This window comes from Liolophura sinensis, chromosome 6, assembly GCF_032854445.1.
Source record: "Liolophura sinensis isolate JHLJ2023 chromosome 6, CUHK_Ljap_v2, whole genome shotgun sequence".
NCBI classification, from domain to species: Eukaryota; Metazoa; Mollusca; class Polyplacophora; order Chitonida; family Chitonidae; genus Liolophura; species Liolophura sinensis.
Window position 1 is genome coordinate 2,025,540 of NC_088300.1, and position 23,803 is coordinate 2,049,342.

The following is a 23,803-nucleotide window of genomic DNA, read 5'->3' on the forward strand; positions in this document are numbered from 1 at the left end:
TGTGATAAACATGAAAACCTGGTTTTGATTATTTGTATAAGTACATATATATGTTATGTAGTGAAAAAAGATGATGGAACCAACTACAAATCAAATAGTATTAGGACTTAAAATGGGTACCCTTGTTTCTGACCAAGGTTTTAGTCCTATGAGACATGAAAAATCAGCTTTATCGGCCTTGGTCGGGAAGGTTCAGAAGTGTTTCAGGTACTTAAAATCGATGGTTTACCTCTGGCTTTCCAGGGTTACCTACCCTGATAAAACTTTATGGTCTCTTGAAATGGTGTGAAATATTTTAGACAACAGGTTTGAACTGTAGACAAACTGGGATGGTAGTTCTGTACATTGTGTTTCAGCTGTAATTAGAGTAATACATGTATATAAAGGAACCATTTGCATGAAACGTCTCAGAAGTCTAATTCTAAAAGTCCAGTGATGCAATCCTGCCTTATCTTTGAAGTTCAGATTAGAGGCCACATACGAAATTTGGCTTAAAGTTCAATGCATTGGCCTGAAGAATGCCATATTAGCCTGAGGGTCATTATGGCAAATGCCTAGGCAATGAAAACAGAGTCAATGACTTGGCCAGTACTCTGACAATACAGCCTTGCACTGGAGTTCTGTGTTGCTAAACTGCATTGATTGTATTCAGGTTATAACAACAGAGAAAAATACAGAAAATGTTTTTTTCTGTCCATTCCTCTTTTGCCTGATGTGTCATCACTCATGAACAGATGTAGTCACAGATCAGTGATGTGTACACGCAAATGACTGTACTGTCAAAGGCATTTGATGTTGTGCTTGCTCAATTGCCTTCCTGGGGGTCATATCTAACAGACTCATCTTCACATAACTTATAAGGAATATTTATTTATTTGATTGGTGTTCTATGGCGTACTCAAGAATATTTCATTTATGGCGGCAGACAGCATTATGGTGGGAGGAAGCCAGGCAAAGACCTGGGGAAACCAAGTTTCTGACTGACCTTCCCACGTGCAACCAGAGATGAATCCAAAATGAGTTGGATGTGAACTCACAGCGACTGCATTGGTGAGAGGCTCCAACGTCATGAGGAATATTATGACATCACGCCAGGAACATTTTATGAATGCTAGCTACCAGATGTTGTTTATTGGTATAAACACAGTTAAGGGTGAAACACTGTTATTCACCGTAAATCCTGAACCATGACGTCAGCTCTCTTCAATAGGATTTTCACATCATCTTAATATTTCTACCCTGTTTAGCACTTTAATTTCGTGCGAGACAGCCTCTATACAGTATCAGCATACGTCCATAGGAGACGTACACTACTGAATCTACGAAGTCCAAAAATAAAACCTGCATCTTTCACATCTAAGGAGCTCGTATTTGACAACTGACTGCTTGGTCAGTTAGCGCGATGTGCAACAGCTGAGGTTAAGCCTCACGATGAGCCCACCTGTGCCCCGTTTACCACACAACCGTACGCCATGTTCATACTCATAGAACTATTACGCCTTTAAAAAGTGTTGTCACTGTACTGATACGACAAACTTGAATCACTATTATTTTGTGAAATGCGTCCACGGGCCAATGCATCGTTGTTGAGCCCCAATATTAGGTTGGGCCGGATACGAGCGCTCTTCTGTCAATAGAGGTAACTTTCGAACTCAAATATGACCTCGGAAAATTCTCGTCTTCGATGCACTTGCCAAAACAGAAAGCAGCTGCGATTTAACGACGACAATGTGTCAACAGTTTCCTCAAGAGAACAGGTAAGACTCGTTGTCTCAAATGATGAAATTGCTTATATATCTTTCTGATAATAATAGTCAACATATTTACATGTTTGTTTGAAATATCGAAAACTGGGATCCTTGTAATGAACCACATTTGAGCTGCCTGGGTGAAGCCGACATACGATTTAACAGTGTACTAACCTACCGAGAAGGTCAGCTTCTCCCACTCCTCAGATAAAATCGCCGGTGTTGGAAGCAGTAAAACTTCCTGACAGAAAGCTTCGGAAAAGCATTCAAACATGGCGGTTGGAGTTTGAATTTATCCAGTTTCAACCAGTTTCATGCTTGTGAGGGACACCTAGCAGGAATCGATAGCTGAGACAACTATGAGTACAGCTGGCCACATTATTTGGTGGCCAACAGTAATGTATTGAAGCCAGCACGGGAGGTACAGAGGTGTTCAAGGTAAGCTTATGGATCAAGACAGGGCTCTGATAATATACAGCCCTACAGAGCTAATGTCAACGACAAGACCAATCCTAACTGAGCATTTCTGCGTCTTCCTTTTATGCGTTTTGGTCACTACATACAGTAAGTCCATTTGTTTTCACCGCTGCGATCACAGCCTCCGGGAACGAAAACCTTGATTCTATTCGACATAACCGTGCATTCTCGTGTAATGTCATATGACATATGACCTGTGGCTAGTCCGAGTACACTGACCTGGTTGAGGAATATCTGGATACCCCGGTATGCCGTATTCATGACTGCTCAACCTACAGTCAGGGACTAGTGCCTGTACGTTAGCCCCCATGAATATGGCGTATCCAAATTTTCCTCAGCCAACAGTCATCCAGTGTACTCAGACTACTGAGTACACTGTAGTTATGGTTAGCTCAGAAGCTAAACGTGACGTTCCTATTGTAACGCTCAGCTTTGGTAATATGGACTTCCACCTGGACAATTTCACTAAAAAAGCCATCTCGAACCCTTCCTTATTTTCGCTATCCAACAGTTCGCTGAAACCAACAAACCGTAAGCATGTCAAAATCAAAACCGGCATCGGTAAACCATCTGTTAACAGTAATCCATCCGTTTAAATTTTTGACTCAGGCAAACCAAACTAACGTCTGCCATGATTGGAATTTTTTTTCTTTCATCATCGGGTAGGATGATGGGCCGTGAAAATTTGGTCCTACTCAACATTCTGTTTACAGAGCATTTTCGATTTAACCACAAACGCGTTCACACTTGAGAGTGCACTGTATTTATAGTCTGTGTTGATGGGTTACTTGAACTCAGCCCTTAGAGGTTATAGACAAGGAATGGGACTGGTTGGCCCTGCGTCCGCATAATGTGACTGGGTGGGATGTCTTGACTGGTGTCTTCAGCATGATACTCCAGTGACAGGAGCTGCTTTACAGCATGGACTCACCCGGCCACAAGTAAACACAATATACAAACACTGAATGACTCCTCGTCTTCATATGACTGAAAGATTGTTGAGAATGACGTAAACAGCCAAGCATAAGTATATACATTCATGTCATGTGAAAGATGCCTTCAGTTGAATGTGGTTGTTTTAGCTCTTTATTTCTGATAACAATTAACTGAGTATTAATGTTTGGGGCAAGTTAATGGTTTTTAATCACAGCTGTTCTAACATTGCAGACATTCTTAGACTGTTTTGGTAGGTGCACATTAAGATGGGTTAGCAATATTTTGACTGTCTACCCTTGTCAAATTCTGTAACCTGTTAGAACTGTATGAATATTTATAACTAAGACTTTTCATGTAGACCAGTTGATTGCATTGTAATGAACCAGTTTATGAACACCTGTTAAAAGTTACCACAGAGAGAATGTCTCACATGTAGATCTTAACACTCATGCATATATGTTTTTATTTCAGGAAAAGGTTGAGCAGTCTGTAGATGAGGCATATGAAACATTTAAAAGCCATGCTGAGTTTGAACCAAGGTAAGTTGCATTCACAGGCACTACTGTACATGGATCCCCTAATGTAATATTGTACATTCACAGTGCATGGATCCTCTAATGCAATATTGTACATTAGCAGGCACTACTTTGCATGGATCCTTTAATGTAATATTTGTACATTTACAGGCACTACTGTGCATGGATCCTCAAATATAATATTGTGTATTAGTGGGCACTACTACACATGGATCCTTTAATGTAATATTGTACATTAGCAGGCACTACTTTGTATGGATCTTCTAATGTAATATTGTACATTCACAGGCACTATCATGCATGGATCCTCTAATGTAATATTGTACATTAGCAGGCACTACTTTGCATGGATCCTCTAATGTAATATTGTACATTCGCAGGCAGTACCGTGCATGGGTCCTCTAATGTAATATTGTACATTCGCAGGCAGTACCGTGCATGGGTCCTCTAATGTAATATTGTACATTAGCAGGCACTACTTTGCATGGATCCTCAGATGTAACATTGTATGTTAACAGGCACTACTTTGCATGGATCTTCAAATGTAATATTGCACATTAGCAGGCACTACTTTGCATGGATCTTCTAATGTAATATTGTTACATTTGCAGGCAGTATTGTGCATGGATCCTCAGATGTAACATTGTATGTTATCAGGCACTACTTTGCATGGATCTTCAAATGTAATATTGCACATTAGCAGGGTCTTCAGTGGCAGGAGGATCACAAGCTCACGAGACTTAGATAAATGATGCTTCCTAGTGCTTCATGCTAAGAAATTGGGTACATGCATGGGAAGTGACATAAATTTGTTTCCTGTGAACTCTGTGTGGTATCTGCCTGATCTGATTTGACTGCCGATGTATGGGTAAACTCTATTGACATTACAATTAAAGTTCTTTGGTGTATTCTTTGGTATATTCATGCTGTTTTTTGTATGTATACTTCCTTTTGGAGCATAAATATAAATCTAAAAAACTAAACCATAGCAGATAAAAACACTCAGTGCAATGGATGTTCTAAGTTTAAACCCACGTAACACCTTAGTTTATGTGCCTCTGAAACTGCATTTTTACATATCAAACTTTAGGTGAAGTATTGTAGTTCCATAGTTTAAATTCCAATGTTTTAGAATTTATCTCCTGAGGTTGAAGTTCAATTTTATAACCTGTGTCCTCACAAGGTTGTTGTAGGAATATATGTGTTAGTTGATTCAAAATGAAAATGACTCAAACATGATTTGACCTTAACTTAAATGAATTTTGAATCATGTTTTCTTCTTTTTTTATTTAGTACTTTGCAGTTGTGCATTTCCAGACTAAATTCATTTGTCACCATGTATCTGTTACATATTGCAGTTTACCTGAGCTTGACAGAAAACAACACTGTGCATTTCTGTGGAAGGGGTTGGAGAATTTGTCAGAGTCCTATGATGTAAAGTGAAGTGATGATTTTTAATCAAACTTGTTTTGAATTTTATCTTGTGACCTTGCAAGGCAGTGTGAGTTAGCTGCCGTTTCTTCCAGATGTGCCGAAGCTGTCTGGTATTAGAGCAAAACACAAACGTACTTATTGATTTCCTTGAACAGAAATTTGCCCTTGTGTTTATGTAAATGTAGCTGATGGGGAAAGGGCAGGTATCTCTTTTGCTGAGGTCATTTTCAAGCTGGCTGTGCCTATGTGGATGGGTGTAAATAAAATATGAAGTCTAGTTTGCTCTTCTTTGTTGTGTGTTTAAATTATGACTCAGAGATTTTCTAATAAGTCTTCAGTTTAACTGTCTTTCCATTAGTTAAAGGTGAGGTTTGTAAAAAATATTTATCCTGACATTAAGTGAGACACAGGAGATGGCCAGGAAATGGTGTAATAGTGTTTGGGAATAGGCCTAAACCATTTCACTATTTGCAGGAACCATGTGATTGAAATAATGCTCGTTTATAACACATGGAAGTAGAGCTGCAGTAGAAGCGTGCATGTATATATACCTAAATCTGCTTGCTGTGCATTACCTGTTATTTTAATAATTATCTATGTTTAGTGTCTAGATGCAAGTAGACCTTGGCTTTGTTTTCTGGATATTGCACAGTCTGGAGATCTTGGGGGAAGACATACCATGTGAAATTGCTTCTCGGTGAGTTACTTCTATTTTATTGGTTAATTTATCGAGTCATTTGATTGATGTTTTACGCTGTACTCAAGAATATTTCACTTATGCGACAGTGGCCAGCATTATGGTGGGAAGTAACCACACAGAGCCCGGGGGAACCCACAACCATCCGCAGGCTGCTGACAGACCTTCCCACATATGGCCAGAGAGGAAGGAAGCACGAGTTAGGCTTGATCCCACAGCAACCACATTGGTGGGAGGCTCGTGAATCATTGCGTTGTGCTGACTTTCTAAACCCTTCGGCCACAGAGGCCTTTACCTCTCTTTGTGACATGATTTCTATCTAATATCAAAAGTTGGTACATCTGAGTCTACAGCTGTAGTTAATGCTTGAGGTATTTGTGAAGATTACCAGGGTACCTGTCATGGAAGTGATGTCTATGGCATCACAATGAGTTAAATATTAGGAATCCAGTCAGTGAACATCTTAAACAAGTTTCATGTGCAGTGTTTATCATTTCAACTTTTTAATAAAAAAGAATAACTGTGAGTGTATTAAAAACTTGTTCAGGTCTTTATCAAAAGTAAGTTTGTCCAATTGTTTTCTTTTTGAGTACTGCCTCATTGTTCTTTTCAGCGTGGCAAAGTTTCTAGGACACTGCCAGTCCCCAGATGGAGGATTTGGAGGTATGAAACACTGGTATAATAACATGTCTGTTCAAAGCAGTAAACATTTAGGACAAAATTAATCACCAAGTGAAAACCAGAAAAAAATTGAATTTTCTTTTGTGGTACAAAGTTTGTGTGAATGTGTTATGCTTGAGGAGACTGTTCCTAGGTTTTCCTATGTCTGGATGATGGATGTTATAGTAAAAATTAAACCCTTCCCCCCACCTCCCACTAATCCACACACTGATTTATTTGTATGTTTGTGTGTACCAGGTGGCCCTGGTCAGGTACCTCACCTGGCACCCACCTATGCTGCTGTCTGTGCCCTCTGTATTCTCCAGACAGAAGAGGCATTCAAGATAATTAACAGGTAAGACGTATAGTGGTACAGGCATTCTCTAACTAATGAGGTCATGGGTTGAAATCCAGCATGCATTTACAACTTTGTGCCAAATAATGTGGTCAGAACTACATGTAGATAGCCAGGTGGAGTGGTGCAAATGTCGTCACCTCGACGTGGACCAGAGGATCTAAATCTCCTCTCCAAATTGTATAGCCATTGAATAAGGGATGTAATCATACCAAGTTTTTGTGACATATTCTGGGAATATCATCCTTTTGACAAGTACATGTACATTAATATTTCCATCTGTATATCAACGAGGTGCTGTTAGTCTGTCTAGAAATAAAAATGTTTATGTCTGCTAAGAAACATCTATTGTTTTAGTTTAGTAAAAGTACTTTTTTTAACCAGGGTAACCCTTTCACTAAAGTCTTCCAGCAACCTGCGGATGGTTGTGGGTTTCCCCCAGACTCTACCTGGTTTTCTCCCACCATAATGTCATATTTCATATATGTGAAATATTCTTTACGATGTAAAACACCAATCAAATAAATAAATAAATCTTTCAGTTCAGAACTGATTTCCCTGAAAATCTGTAACCTTTGTAAACTTTGTGCATAGTTTTGAGCGCAAGATTGTGGTAACCTTGAAAATTTGGGTTCAGTCTGATCATCTAATCATGTCATTACAAGTGTAACTTATCTTCTTTCAGGAAAAAGCTACAAGAATTTTTATTCAAAATGCGTTCTGAAGATGGGGCATTTAACATGCATGAGGGTGGAGAGGAAGATATCAGGTGGGCATAGTTTATGTGACAGCTACATGTGCATGCACTCCCACACGCCCTGACATCATGCAAGTCAGCCAAGAATTTCAAGGGGGCTATGCTACCTTATTTTCTGGTGGAAGGTTTTTTTTTTTTGCTGTCCTGAGGTCTCGTTCCAGCATCAGGGTTTTCTGGCTTAGGACACAACTTTTGTGGGGGTGTTAGCTAGCAGACAAATGGCTGTAATTTATGTTTAGCACTTGGTCAGATTACAAATTGATTTTATATGTGACAGTATTTTCAACATCCATGTCCACATACAACATACGTTTATGTTTAATGCCGTGTGGAACTGTGGACTTACCAATGAATCTGAAAACTTCATAATATTTTGTGTAATTTGCGACTTAAGTTCTGTTGTATTCTTTTGTTATAACTGATAAGACACACAATGATGTTATGTAAACGTTATGTAAATTAGTTAAATCAATAAGTGTACTAATATTATGTAATTGAGTAACTGGTATATTCTCTGTTGACTGGAATTCTTGTGAACAGAGTACACGTTGTACTGTTTTGTGATAGTTCTTGGTTTCTATCCTGTTTTAATGCTATTTTCTGTTAACAGGTTTTTGTGATATACTGAAACTGTACCTTTGCCTAATAATCACCCAGCATTAATCATGGCGATGTTGTTGTTGTAGAGGTGCCTACTGCGCAGCCACAGTGGCCAGGCTAACTAATGTGATGACACCAGAACTGTTTGATTGTACACCAGAGTGGATTGTAAGGTAAGTAGAGATATTGTTTGACCTTACATTGGTTTAAAGCGGTCTTAAATTCATGACATATCGTACAATTCTGTGAAACCTCCGCAATCTATCAACCCAACACTGCTGCCATAGTTAGACATTAAATCTGATAGGTACATTAGTGGTCTTATTTAAATGTTACCTCGTCACAGCCAATCATTATGTTATGGGGATATTTTCAGTGATGTTCAGTACGAAATGCTGGAGGGGCCTATTCATGTTATGAGCACCTCGGGTCAAGGGAATAGAATATGCTTCAAAACAGTAACACAAAGAAAATTTAGGAAAACACACTAAATATCCTGATGTATAGCTTCCTGCTTCATCAGCTGACATTGGCATCATTCAGGGTTTCCTCAATGGCTGTCTAGTGGTGGCAGTGATGGAAACCATTTGCTCCAGGGAGTTTGTGTAGTTTCCCCAAAGATCTTAAGTGATTCAGATTCAGTTTCTGTCATTTTTGTGCAAGGTTAGAGGCTGATTATATTTTTCAGTCACCAAATCATTTAAAATCAACTTCATGTAAATTGTGCCGGTAAAAGTACCTCATGTAACAATCCACCAAGTTCACTTGAACTGTTACACCTCAGTTGAACTGTTACACCTCAGTTGAACTGTTACACCTCAGTTGAACTGTTACACCTCAGTTGAAATAAAAATAAATTGTTGGTTGCAGTTGTCAGACTTATGAAGGAGGATTTGCTGGATGTGCAGGAATGGAGGCTCATGGGGGATACTCATTCTGTGGTCTGGCTGCTCTAATTCTGATGGGAAAGGCTAAGCTGTGCAACATCAAAGCTCTGTTGGTGAGTGATCATTCTGTGATCTGGCTGCTCTAATTCTGATGGGAAAGGCTAAGCTGTGCAACATCAAAGCTCTATTGGTGAGTGATCATTCTGTGGTCTGGCTGCTCTGATTCTGATGGGCAAGGCCAAACCTTGCAACATCGAAGCTCTGTTGGTGAGTGATCATTCTGTGGTCTGGCTGCTCTGATTCTGATGGGCAAGGCCAAACCTTGCAACATCGAAGCTCTGTTGGTGAGTGATCATTCTGTGGTCTGGCTGCTCTAATACTGATGGGGAAGGCTAAACTGTGCAACATCGAAGCTCTGTTGGTGAGTGATCATTCTGTGGTCTGGCTGCTCTGATTCTGATGGGGAAGGCCAAACTGTGAAACATCGAAGCTCTGTTGGTGAGCAATCATTCTGTGATCTGGCTGCCCTAATTTTGATGGGGAAGGCTAACCGTGCAACATCGAAGCTGTGTTGGTGAGTAATCATTCTGTGGTCTGGCTGCCCTAATTCTGATGGGGAAGGCCGAACTGTGCAACATCAAAGCTCTGTTGGTGAGTGATCATTCTGTGGTCTGGCTGCCCTAATTCTGATGGGGAAGGCTAACCGTGCAACATCAAAGCTCTGTTGGTGAGTGATCATTCTGTGGTCTGGCTGCTCTGATTCTCATGGGCAAGGCCAAACCTTGCAACATCAAAGCTCTGTTGGTGAGTGATCATTCTGTGGTCTGGCTGCCCTAATTTTGATGGGGAAGGCTAAACTGTGCAACATCAAAGCTCTGTTGGTGAGTGATCATTCTGTGGTCTGGCTGCTCTGATTCTGATGGGGAAGGCCAAACTGTGAAACATCGAAGCTCTGTTGGTGAGCGATCATTCTGTGGTCTGGCTGCCCTAATTCTGATGGGGAAGGCTAACCGTGCAACATCGAAGCTGTGTTGGTGAGTGATCATTCTGTGATCTGGCTGCCCTAATTTTGATGGGGAAGGCTAAACTGTGCAACATCAAAGCTCTGTTGGTGAGTGATCATTCTGTGGTCTGGCTGCTCTGATTTTGATGGGGAAGGCTAACCGTGCAACATCGAAGCTCTGTTGGTGAGTGATCATTCTGTGGTCTGGCTGCCCTAATTTTGATGGGGAAGGCTAAACTGTGCAACATCAAAGCTCTGTTGGTGAGTGATCATTCTGTGGTCTGGCTGCCCTAATTCTGATGGGGAAGGCCGAACTGTGCAACATCAAAGCTCTGTTGGTGAGTGATCATTCTGTGGTCTGGCTGCCCTAATTTTGATGGGGAAGGCTAAACTGTGCAACATCAAAGCTCTGTTGGTGAGTGATCATTCTGTGGTCTGGCTGCTCTAATACTGATGGGGAAGGCTAACCGTGCAACATCGAAGCTCTGTTGGTGAGTGATCATTCTGTGGTCTGGCTGCTCTATTACTGATGGGGAAGGCTAACCGTGCAACATTAAAGCTCTGTTGGTGAGTGATCATTCTGTGGTCTGGCTGCCCTAATTTTGATGGGGAAGGCTAACCGTGCAACATCGAAGCTGTGTTGGTGAGTGATCATTCTGTGGTCTGGCTGCCCTAATTCTGATGGGGAAGGCCGAACTGTGCAACATCAAAGCTCTGTTGGTGAGTGATCATTCTGTGGTCTGGCTGCCGTAATTCTGATGGGGAAGGCTAAACTGTGCAACATCAAAGCTCTGTTGGTGAGCGATCATTCTGTGGTCTGGCTGCCCTAATTCTGATGGGGAAGGCTAAACTGTGCAACATCAAAGCTCTGTTGGTGAGTGATCATTCTGTGGTCTGGCTGCCCTAATTCTGATGGGGAAGGCTAAACTGTGCAACATCAAAGCTCTGTTGGTGAGTGATCATTCTGTGGTCTGGCTGCCCTAATTCTGATGGGGAAGGCCGAACTGTGCAACATCAAAGCTCTGTTGGTGAGTGATCATTCTGTGGTCTGGCTGCCCTAATTCTGATGGGGAAGGCTAAACTGTGCAACATCAAAGCTCTGTTGGTGAGTGATCATTCTGTGGTCTGGCTGCCCTAATTTTGATGGGGAAGGCTAAACTGTGCAACATCAAAGCTCTGTTGGTGAGTGATCATTCTGCGGTCTGGCTGCTCTAATACTGATGGGGAAGGCTAACCGTGCAACATCGAAGCTCTGTTGGTGAGTGATCATTCTGTGGTCTGGCTGCTCTAATACTGATGGGGAAGGCTAACCGTGCAACATCAAAGCTCTGTTGGTGAGTGATCATTCTGTGGTCTGGCTGCCCTAATTTTGATGGGGAAGGCTAACCGTGCAACATCGAAGCTCTGTTGGTGAGTGATCATTCTGTGGTCTGGCTGCCCTAATTTTGATGGGGAAGGCCGAACTGTGCAACATCGAAGCTCTGTTGGTGAGTGATCATTCTGTGGTCTGGCTGCCCTAATTCTGATGGGGAAGGCTAAACTGTGCAACATCAAAGCTCTGTTGGTGAGTGATCATTCTGTGGTCTGGCTGCCCTAATTCTGATGGGGAAGGCTGAACTGTGCAACATCAAAGCTCTGTTGGTGAGTGATCATTCTGTGGTCTGGCTGCTCTAATACTGATGGGGAAGGCTAACCGTGCAACATCAAAGCTCTGTTGGTGAGTGATCATTCTGTGATCTGGCTGCTCTGATTTTGATGGGGAAGGCTGAACTGTGCAACATCAAAGCTCTGTTGGTGAGCGATCATTCTGTGGTCTGGCTGCCCTAATTCTGATGGGGAAGGCCGAACTGTGCAACATCGAAGCTCTGTTGGTGAGTGATCATTCTGTGGCCTGGCTGCCCTAATTCTGATGGGGAAGGCTGAACTGTGCAACATCAAAGCTCTGTTGGTGAGCGATCATTCTGTGGTCTGGCTGCCCTAATTCTGATGGGGAAGGCCGAACTGTGCAACATCGAAGCTCTGTTGGTGAGTGATCATTCTGTGGTCTGGCTGCTCTAATACTGATGGGGAAGGCTAACCGTGCAACATCAAAGCTCTGTTGGTGAGTGATCATTCTGTGATCTGGCTGCCCTAATTCTGATGGGGAAGGCCGAACTGTGCAACATCAAAGCTCTGTTGGTGAGTGATCATTCTGTGGTCTGGCTGCTCTGATTCTGATGGGGAAGGCTAAACTGTGCAACATCAAAGCTCTGTTGGTGAGCGATCATTCTGTGGTCTGGCTGCCCTAATTCTGATGGGGAAGGCCGAACTGTGCAACATCGAAGCTCTGTTGGTGAGTGATCATTCTGTGGCCTGGCTGCCCTAATTCTGATGGGGAAGGCTGAACTGTGCAACATCAAAGCTCTGTTGGTGAGTGATCATTCTGTGGTCTGGCTGCTCTGATTCTGATGGGGAAGGCCGAACTGTGCAACATCGAAGCTCTGTTGGTGAGTGATCATTCTGTGGCCTGGCTGCCCTAATTCTGATGGGGAAGGCTGAACTGTGCAACATCAAAGCTCTGTTGGTGAGTGATCATTCTGTGGTCTGGCTGCTCTGATTCTGATGGGGAAGGCCGAACTGTGCAACATCGAAGCTCTGTTGGTGAGTGATCATTCTGTGGCCTGGCTGCCCTAATTCTGATGGGGAAGGCTGAACTGTGCAACATCAAAGCTCTGTTGGTGAGTGATCATTCTGTGGTCTGGCTGCTCTGATTCTGATGGGGAAGGCCGAACTGTGCAACATCGAAGCTCTGTTGGTGAGTGATCATTCTGTGGTCTGGCTGCCCTAATTCTGATGGGGAAGGCTGAACTGTGCAACATCAAAGCTCTGTTGGTGAGCGATCATTCTGTGGTCTGGCTGCCCTAATTCTGATGGGGAAGGCCGAACTGTGCAACATCAAAGCTCTGTTGGTGAGTGATCATTCTGTGGTCTGGCTGCCCTAATTCTGATGGGGAAGGCTAACCGTGCAACATCAAAGCTCTGTTGGTGAGTGATCATTCTGTGGTCTGGCTGCTCTGATTCTCATGGCAAGGCCAAACCTTGCAACATCAAAGCTCTGTTGGTGAGTGATCATTCTGTGGTCTGGCTGCCCTAATTTTGATGGGGAAGGCTAAACTGTGCAACATCAAAGCTCTGTTGGTGAGTGATCATTCTGTGGTCTGGCTGCTCTGATTCTGATGGGGAAGGCCAAACTGTGAAACATCGAAGCTCTGTTGGTGAGCGATCATTCTGTGGTCTGGCTGCCCTAATTCTGATGGGGAAGGCTAACCGTGCAACATCGAAGCTGTGTTGGTGAGTGATCATTCTGTGATCTGGCTGCCCTAATTTTGATGGGGAAGGCTAAACTGTGCAACATCAAAGCTCTGTTGGTGAGTGATCATTCTGTGGTCTGGCTGCTCTGATTTTGATGGGGAAGGCTAACCGTGCAACATCGAAGCTCTGTTGGTGAGTGATCATTCTGTGGTCTGGCTGCCCTAATTTTGATGGGGAAGGCTAAACTGTGCAACATCAAAGCTCTGTTGGTGAGTGATCATTCTGTGGTCTGGCTGCCCTAATTCTGATGGGGAAGGCCGAACTGTGCAACATCAAAGCTCTGTTGGTGAGTGATCATTCTGTGGTCTGGCTGCCCTAATTTTGATGGGGAAGGCTAAACTGTGCAACATCAAAGCTCTGTTGGTGAGTGATCATTCTGTGGTCTGGCTGCTCTAATACTGATGGGGAAGGCTAACCGTGCAACATCGAAGCTCTGTTGGTGAGTGATCATTCTGTGGTCTGGCTGCTCTATTACTGATGGGGAAGGCTAACCGTGCAACATTAAAGCTCTGTTGGTGAGTGATCATTCTGTGGTCTGGCTGCCCTAATTTTGATGGGGAAGGCTAACCGTGCAACATCGAAGCTGTGTTGGTGAGTGATCATTCTGTGGTCTGGCTGCCCTAATTCTGATGGGGAAGGCCGAACTGTGCAACATCAAAGCTCTGTTGGTGAGTGATCATTCTGTGGTCTGGCTGCCGTAATTCTGATGGGGAAGGCTAAACTGTGCAACATCAAAGCTCTGTTGGTGAGCGATCATTCTGTGGTCTGGCTGCCCTAATTCTGATGGGGAAGGCTAAACTGTGCAACATCAAAGCTCTGTTGGTGAGTGATCATTCTGTGGTCTGGCTGCCCTAATTCTGATGGGGAAGGCTAAACTGTGCAACATCAAAGCTCTGTTGGTGAGTGATCATTCTGTGGTCTGGCTGCCCTAATTCTGATGGGGAAGGCCGAACTGTGCAACATCAAAGCTCTGTTGGTGAGTGATCATTCTGTGGTCTGGCTGCCCTAATTCTGATGGGGAAGGCTAAACTGTGCAACATCAAAGCTCTGTTGGTGAGTGATCATTCTGTGGTCTGGCTGCCCTAATTTTGATGGGGAAGGCTAAACTGTGCAACATCAAAGCTCTGTTGGTGAGTGATCATTCTGCGGTCTGGCTGCTCTAATACTGATGGGGAAGGCTAACCGTGCAACATCGAAGCTCTGTTGGTGAGTGATCATTCTGTGGTCTGGCTGCTCTAATACTGATGGGGAAGGCTAACCGTGCAACATCAAAGCTCTGTTGGTGAGTGATCATTCTGTGGTCTGGCTGCCCTAATTTTGATGGGGAAGGCTAACCGTGCAACATCGAAGCTCTGTTGGTGAGTGATCATTCTGTGGTCTGGCTGCCCTAATTTTGATGGGGAAGGCCGAACTGTGCAACATCGAAGCTCTGTTGGTGAGTGATCATTCTGTGGTCTGGCTGCCCTAATTCTGATGGGGAAGGCTAAACTGTGCAACATCAAAGCTCTGTTGGTGAGTGATCATTCTGTGGTCTGGCTGCCCTAATTCTGATGGGGAAGGCTGAACTGTGCAACATCAAAGCTCTGTTGGTGAGTGATCATTCTGTGGTCTGGCTGCTCTAATACTGATGGGGAAGGCTAACCGTGCAACATCAAAGCTCTGTTGGTGAGTGATCATTCTGTGATCTGGCTGCTCTGATTTTGATGGGGAAGGCTGAACTGTGCAACATCAAAGCTCTGTTGGTGAGCGATCATTCTGTGGTCTGGCTGCCCTAATTCTGATGGGGAAGGCCGAACTGTGCAACATCGAAGCTCTGTTGGTGAGTGATCATTCTGTGGCCTGGCTGCCCTAATTCTGATGGGGAAGGCTGAACTGTGCAACATCAAAGCTCTGTTGGTGAGCGATCATTCTGTGGTCTGGCTGCCCTAATTCTGATGGGGAAGGCCGAACTGTGCAACATCGAAGCTCTGTTGGTGAGTGATCATTCTGTGGTCTGGCTGCTCTAATACTGATGGGGAAGGCTAACCGTGCAACATCAAAGCTCTGTTGGTGAGTGATCATTCTGTGATCTGGCTGCCCTAATTCTGATGGGGAAGGCCGAACTGTGCAACATCAAAGCTCTGTTGGTGAGTGATCATTCTGTGGTCTGGCTGCTCTGATTCTGATGGGGAAGGCTAAACTGTGCAACATCAAAGCTCTGTTGGTGAGCGATCATTCTGTGGTCTGGCTGCCCTAATTCTGATGGGGAAGGCCGAACTGTGCAACATCGAAGCTCTGTTGGTGAGTGATCATTCTGTGGCCTGGCTGCCCTAATTCTGATGGGGAAGGCTGAACTGTGCAACATCAAAGCTCTGTTGGTGAGTGATCATTCTGTGGTCTGGCTGCTCTGATTCTGATGGGGAAGGCCGAACTGTGCAACATCGAAGCTCTGTTGGTGAGTGATCATTCTGTGGCCTGGCTGCCCTAATTCTGATGGGGAAGGCTGAACTGTGCAACATCAAAGCTCTGTTGGTGAGTGATCATTCTGTGGTCTGGCTGCTCTGATTCTGATGGGGAAGGCCGAACTGTGCAACATCGAAGCTCTGTTGGTGAGTGATCATTCTGTGGCCTGGCTGCCCTAATTCTGATGGGGAAGGCTGAACTGTGCAACATCAAAGCTCTGTTGGTGAGTGATCATTCTGTGGTCTGGCTGCTCTGATTCTGATGGGGAAGGCCGAACTGTGCAACATCGAAGCTCTGTTGGTGAGTGATCATTCTGTGGTCTGGCTGCCCTAATTCTGATGGGGAAGGCTGAACTGTGCAACATCAAAGCTCTGTTGGTGAGCGATCATTCTGTGGTCTGGCTGCCCTAATTCTGATGGGGAAGGCCGAACTGTGCAACATCGAAGCTCTGTTGGTGAGTGATCATTCTGTGGTCTGGCTGCTCTAATACTGATGGGGAAGGCTAACCGTGCAACATCAAAGCTCTGTTGGTGAGTGATCATTCTGTGATCTGGCTGCCCTAATTCTGATGGGGAAGGCCGAACTGTGCAACATCAAAGCTCTGTTGGTGAGTGATCATTCTGTGGTCTGGCTGCTCTGATTCTGATGGGGAAGGCTAAACTGTGCAACATCAAAGCTCTGTTGGTGAGCGATCATTCTGTGGTCTGGCTGCCCTAATTCTGATGGGGAAGGCCGAACTGTGCAACATCGAAGCTCTGTTGGTGAGTGATCATTCTGTTGCCTGGCTGCCCTAATTCTGATGGGGAAGGCTGAACTGTGCAACATCAAAGCTCTGTTGGTGAGTGATCATTCTGTGGTCTGGCTGCTCTGATTCTGATGGGGAAGGCCGAACTGTGCAACATCGAAGCTCTGTTGGTGAGTGATCATTCTGTGGCCTGGCTGCCCTAATTCTGATGGGGAAGGCTGAACTGTGCAACATCAAAGCTCTGTTGGTGAGTGATCATTCTGTGGTCTGGCTGCTCTGATTCTGATGGGGAAGGCCGAACTGTGCAACATCGAAGCTCTGTTGGTGAGTGATCATTCTGTGGCCTGGCTGCCCTAATTCTGATGGGGAAGGCTGAACTGTGCAACATCAAAGCTCTGTTGGTGAGTGATCATTCTGTGGTCTGGCTGCTCTGATTCTGATGGGGAAGGCCGAACTGTGCAACATCGAAGCTCTGTTGGTGAGTGATCATTCTGTGGTCTGGCTGCCCTAATTCTGATGGGGAAGGCTGAACTGTGCAACATCAAAGCTCTGTTGGTGAGTGATCATTCTGTGGCCTGGCTGCTCTGATTCTGATGGGGAAGGCCGAACTGTGCAACATCGAAGCTCTGTTGGTGAGTGATCATTCTGTGGTCTGGCTGCCCTAATTCTGATGGGGAAGGCCAAACTGTGCAACATCGAAGCTCTGTTGGTGAGTGATCATTCTGTGGCCTGGCTGCCCTAATTCTGATGGGGAAGGCTAAAGCCAAGCTTCTTGATGAATGATTATTCTGTGGTCTCTCATGATTTTGTGGGGCAAGGCCTGACTGTGCCTCTATTGGTGAGTAATTAATTCTGTCTGTTGGGGAAGGCCAATTGTTGGCAGTTCAGCTTCTATAAGGGCAAGCTGTCAAAGACCAAATGTAGCACATGGGTCAATATTATTAATACTGCATTGTATTTATAAGGTTGTGATTTTTTGGCTTTTCAGAGATGGACAGCAAATCGACAAATGAATTTTGAGGGCGGTTTCCAAGGGCGGACAAACAAGCTTGTTGATGGTTGTTATTCTTTCTGGCAGGGTGGAGCTTTCCCTCTGGTCCACATGTGTTTAGCTCAGGAGGGTGAGTTTACAGGCTCCTCTACAATAATATAAGTATTTATAGGTTCTTCTACAAGACTATAGGCATATCTACAATACTCCTACTATACAGTATGCTTTTCTGCAACATCACGAGGCATTTGGATGCTCTTTTATACCAGTACTGTAAGCATTTAAACGCTCTTCCACGATAATAAGCACACTTTACTTTGATGGCCTGCTGATCAGATTGATACTCTTTTATTGCTCAAATATCTCAGGAAAATGATTGTTGAACAAGTTTGTTCAGACTATTCTGTATTGCGTCTCCCCACGTCTGAAAACATCAAGAACAAAGTATGAAAATGTGAATAGAATTAACAAACAGACGAGCCAGCCATTGAAAGTTGAGAGATAGGCTTGTTTTCTACACACCTTAATCTGACCTCCATGGTACAAGTTTTGAACGTAGTTTTGAGTATGGCGTGGAACACGAGTCAAATAGACAAGTAGATAGATCAGCTTTAGTGCTTAACTGCTGTTTATATTTTGTGTTCCTGTCAACCTCAAAGAAGGTGAGATGTGCCTACAGATAGCTTTGTCTGTGTCTAATGGTGTCTGTGTTTCTCCCTGTTCAGGAGATAAATGTCTGAGTGCAGAGCGTTGGATGAGCCACCAGGAAGCGCTGCAGGAGTATCTGTTAATCTGTTGTCAGCACCCGTGGGGAGGATTGATTGACAAGCCAGGAAAGTCAGTCCAGTTGTAATTTCCTTATATTTAAGCCTTATCTCTTTTTGTTCTTGTTTTGGTATTGCAAAAAGACAGACAAAAAACCCTGCGAGGGATAATGAAAATTTCGTGAGCTTCACCAAAACAACAATTAATCTTGTGATGGTTCAATAAGAAAATAAGCGTGATGATTATAGAATTATGTCACTCAGTGCTTCAGTAATTTTTGTCATTCAGTGCTTCAGTAACTTTTGTCATTCAGTGCTTTAGTAACTCTTGTCATTCAGTAGCCATTGTCATTCAATGCTTCAGTAACCCTTGTGTGCTTCAGTAACTCTTGTCGTTCAGTAATTCTTGTCATTCAGTGCTTAAGTACCTCTTGTCGTTCAGTGCTTCAGTAACTCTTGTTGTTCAGTAACTCTTGTTGTTCAGTAACTCATGTCATTCAGTGCTTCAGTAACTCTTGGGTGCTTCAGTAACTCTTGGGTGCTTCAGTAACTCTTGCCATTCAGTGTTTCAGTAACTCTTGTCATTCAGTGCCTCAGCAACTCTTTTCGTTCAGTGCTTCAGCAACTCGTCATTCAGTGCTTCAGTAAATCTTGTCGTTCAGTAAATCGTCATTCAGTTCTTCAGTAACTCGTCATTCAGTGCTTCAGTAACTCATCATTCAGTGCTTCAGTAACTCTTGTTGTTCAGTAGCTATTGTCATTTAGTGCTCTAGTAACTTGTCATTCAGTGCTTCAGTAACTCTTGGGTGCTTCAGTAACTGTTGTCCTTCAGTAGCTTGCCATTCAGTGTTTCAGTAACTCGTCATTCAATGCTTCAGCAACTCTTGTCATTCAGTGCTTCAGTAACTCGTCATTCAGTGCTTCAGTAAATCTTGTTCAGTAACTCTTGTCATTCAGTGCTTCAGTAACTCTTGTCGTTCAGTGCTTCAGTAACTCTTGTTGTTCAGTGCTTCAGTAACTCTTGTCGTTCAGTAACTATTGTCATTTAGTGCTCTAGTAACTCGTCATTCAGTGCTTCAGTAACTCTCGTCGTTCAGTGCTTCAGTAACTCTTGTCGTTCAGTAGCTATTGTCATTTAGTGCTGTAGTAACTCATCATTCAGTGCTTCAGTAACTCTCGCCGTTCAATGCTTCAGTAACTCTTGTTGTTCAGTGCTTCAGTAACTCTTGTCGTTCAGTAGCTATTGTCATTTAGTGCTCTAGTAACTCATCATTCAGTGCTTCAGTAACTCTCGCCGTTCAATGCTTCAGTAACTCTTGTTGTTCCGTGCTTCAGTAACTCTTGTCGTTCAGTAGCTATTGTCATTCAGTGCTCTAGTAACTCATCATTCAGTGCTTCAGGGGGCCTCCGTGGCTCAGTTGGTTAGCGCACTAGCGCAGCGTAATGACCCAGGAGTCTCTCACCAAAATGCGGTCGATATCAGTTCAAGTCCAGCTCATGCTGGCTTCCTCTCCGGCCGTATGTGGGAAAGTTGCAGCAACCTGCGGATGGTCGTGGGTTTCCCCCGGGCTCTGCCTGGTTTCCGCCCACCATAATGCTGGCCGCTGTCGTATAAGTGAAATATTCTTGAGTACGGCGTTAAACACCAATCAAAAAAAAATCAGTGCTTCAGTAATTCTTGTGTGCTTCAGTAGCTCTTGACGTTCAGTAACTCTTGGAGTTCAGTGCCTCAGTATCTCTTGTTGTTCAGTAGCTATTGTCATTCAGTGCTTCAGTATCTCTTGTCATTCACTGCTTCAGTAACTCTTGTCATTCAGTGCTTCAGTAACTCTTGTCGTTCACTGCTTCAGTAACTCCTGTCGTTCAGTGCTTCAGTAACTCTTGCCATTCACTGCTTCAGTAACTCATTCACTGCTTCAGTAACTCTTGCCATTCACTGCTTCAGTGACTCTTGTCGATCACTGCTTCAGTATATCATCATTCACTGCTTCAGTAACTCTCGTGGTTCACTGCTTCAGTAACTCTCGTCATTCACGGCTTCAGTAACTCTCGTCATTCAGTGCTTCAGTAACTCTTGTCCTTCACTGCTTCAGTAATTCTTCTGACAAACATTGCAATTCTCTACACTTTAATATTACTAATGATTGAGTGAATCATTGTTGAACTTTCAGACCGAGGGACTATTACCACACCTGCTATGCTCTCAGCGGATTGTCATTAGCTCAGCACTTTGCTGGGGGGAAATTGGCCCACAAATATGTCATAGGGAGCCCAGGAAATGAAGTGGTAAGTCGCATGGTAATTTATGAATAGATGAAAGCAAATGTGGGCAAAATTTGTAGTACGGCATGTGCACCTGTGTACTGATGGAAAATCTACTTTTGTTCGACATTTATTAAATTTTCACAAAAATTCATGACTTGTATACCAAAACCTGAGCTCTGTCACTTTTGATCTACATGTACCTTTCAGAAAACTACCCACCCAGTCTTCAATATCGGGGTAGATGCGGTACTTCAGGCAAACCAGTATTTCAAAAACCTGCCAGTTCCTAGTCCGGAGAATGCAGGAGACAGCTAACAGTTACCTAGGGTGCAGTGACAGGGATGGTTTTCGCCACATTACCCATATCATGACATGCCTCATCATTTCCTTGACTTGGTGTCTCTGTCTTACGCAGGCTTGGGAGAGTCTGGAGGGACAGGCAGTTGACCTAGTGGATTTCGTTTAATTTTTCTGTTACCTGTCATATTAACATGCTTTTTATAGCTTATTTGATGAGTAGCCGTAGTTCTGTTATGGGCTGTCTTAGACACAACATGTGAGAGTATTGGTTAAATCTTACAATAATTTTGAATTCTATGTGGTAACAATAAACAGTAATCTTTCTGCTGAAGCCTGGCCTGATCACCTTGATGCAGCATTTTATGATTCTTCAGCTGTTACGGTAAACTTTGTCTTTGAGAGTAGTGGGAAGGAAAATCATATTGTAATGTTTGTTCCCATTGTAAACATCATTTCTGCAGTTTTTTGATCTTAATTGATATCTTGCTTGTTGGAAACATCGAAGAAAGCAAATATATTGCTTTGTTGATTATTCAAACTACCTTGTGTTGACTGAAAAACACACCACTCAGCTTATGTCTACCACTGCTTTACTAAAACATTGAGGCCATTACCTTAGTGTGCAAGGTGGTTGTGAGATTTGGAAGTATTTCTGAAATAAGATAAAGGAAAAGATGTTTTATGAACATTACTTACTATGTTAAGTCTCAGATACCAGCATTTTCTTTATGTAATCTCAAAAGATTTTCATGAAAATTTACGCCTAATATCAGAAATATGATATAATCATCTTGAGACAGGTTTGTGTACTCATCAGAAGTATCCATCAGAAATATCCATCGGAACTATCCATCAGAACTATCCAACACTTGTGGGAAACTTTCCATGGGCATTATCAGGATTCTTATTGGATGTTACCACACATACCTTGTGAATTTCTCTTCCAAAGAATGTTTACTGAGCAGTTTTCATGGTATAATTACTGATGCAGCTGAAAATTGCTTGTCATGTTCTCCAAAGCTCATTGTCTCTTTGCCTGTGTTTATTATCGTGTAACTTCCTGCCCACAAAGAGGATTATTTTGGTGTCCATTGCAACATTAAATGCATGGATAAATAAATATGCAGGGAGATGTTGAAAAAATTATACATCTTTGTTTTGTCTTGCATCTTCACGATTTATATCTTAATGGATTTTGTAGGAATAGAGCTCAAGACTGTTTCACCTATTTGGAGTTGACCATTCCTACACAGCCTCTCACATTTGCTCCGATATTTGATAATTGCTTACAATGGAGTTGTACAACCGTCTTATTGAATTTTCTTGCAGTAATGCCAGAGTTCTGCCAACTTGCATCTCATCTGCTGAGAGCTGCTGTTAAAGACGATACCTTTTACGGACAACTGGTGATACCATTACATTAATTTCCTGGCATTTCTGGTGCTGGTTTCCATGCTCTTGAGCGACGTGGTTGATCTGGGCTGTGATTGGCTGGTTGAGGTGCCTGGCTTAGTCACCAGGACACTCAAGTTAGGGTTCAAACGTGGCCGAATGCCCCACCTCTCTCTGCTTGTGTGGCCTTCGTGACGAGGCTTGGCTGATGATACTCCTGTGATTGTTTCCATGTATCTGATCTGAAGTTCATGAAAGGCCACTTGTACTTCACATGTCCAGCGGTCAGTGGTTTATTCTGGTCATTTCCTCCAACCAGTAAACTGACCGTCATTGTAAGACTGAAAAATTACTGTCTCCTTGTTCTTCATGCTGGTTTCCTTGTTCTGGTTTCCTTGGTCTTCATACTGGTTTCCTCGTTCTTCCAGTTTTTTATTCACTTGTTCACATTACCAGGGTTTCTGGTACTGTTTACTGTTCTTATTTTATTATTCTTCTGATTATTTTTTTTGGTTTTTTTGGCTGAAGCAATGAAGTGTTGGTTTATCGTAGAAAATCACTTTGTTACCATGGCGATTACATGTAGTAAGAACCTCACCGAGACTTGGGAGAGGCTGATTGGTCAACAAATATTCAATGGCAGGTTACATTCTAGTGTATTCAAGCATCAAGTGGCTTGTGGTAGTGGCAAGGATAGAGATGCTGGATTCATAATCTTATTGCCACACACAGGAATTTTTCACACACATTTGTGTATTTTTAAAAGTGTATTTTAAGAGGCAAATAAATGTCATAAATATCACTTTTGGTGCTTAAAAATAAATCATTTTTTGTTCATGACATCGTCCAAACAAACCTGAAAAAAAATCGTTCAAGATCTACAGGACCCTCAGAATACGATGGTGGTCAGTTTTATTAGTGTTGGGAACAGAAGTGCCCCAGAACTGGCCTGTTGCAAGTTGTTGAAAAATTCTCCCATGTAGACAAATGCATGCCATAATGGCAGAAGACCAGTACTCTTCAATAAACAGATTGCACAAAGTCTGTCAAGCATCAAAGTTCCAAGGACAGGAAATCTACGAATTCCCTAGACAAAATTAAGAATTTTACTAGTGCACGTATTGTATGCAATGATATTAAAATTTTCTGAGTAAACCGAAGTAACATATAATAATGCATCATCCTGCACCTTATGCATCCCAGTAGCTCAAAGACAAGTGTCTTAACAACTTGGCCACAGGTGACTCGTAGTTTGGAGATTAGCAAGTAAAATAGATGACAAAGTCCACCTTGCATAAACCAAAGTGGATGACCAGAAACAACAGATATTTTACCAATTCTGTGACTCTATAAACCTGTCGACTAGCATGAAGTTACACAGTTAACAGATTTCCAATTCTGCAGACAACCCTAGATTCACCCTGGTCAGTATCCCATGTATCCCTCTCCGGCAAATAGAACTC

At 43.1% G+C, this 23,803-nt stretch overlaps 1 protein-coding gene across 1 annotated transcript; it reads left to right on the forward strand.

Moving 5' to 3' along the window:
• Positions 1-1,338: 1,338 nt before the first annotated feature.
• Positions 1,339-22,162, forward strand: LOC135466487 (protein farnesyltransferase subunit beta-like). The gene is given in 14 exon segments (XM_064743989.1): positions 1,339-1,757; positions 3,633-3,700; positions 5,056-5,131; positions 5,736-5,765; positions 5,767-5,828; positions 6,442-6,491; positions 6,747-6,843; positions 7,529-7,612; positions 8,287-8,373; positions 9,071-9,200; positions 17,617-17,749; positions 18,345-18,456; positions 20,555-20,669; positions 20,856-22,162. Coding segments are annotated over 14 exon segments (1,251 nt in total). The 5' UTR covers positions 1,339-1,658; the 3' UTR covers positions 20,964-22,162.
• Positions 22,163-23,803: the final 1,641 nt, after the last annotated feature.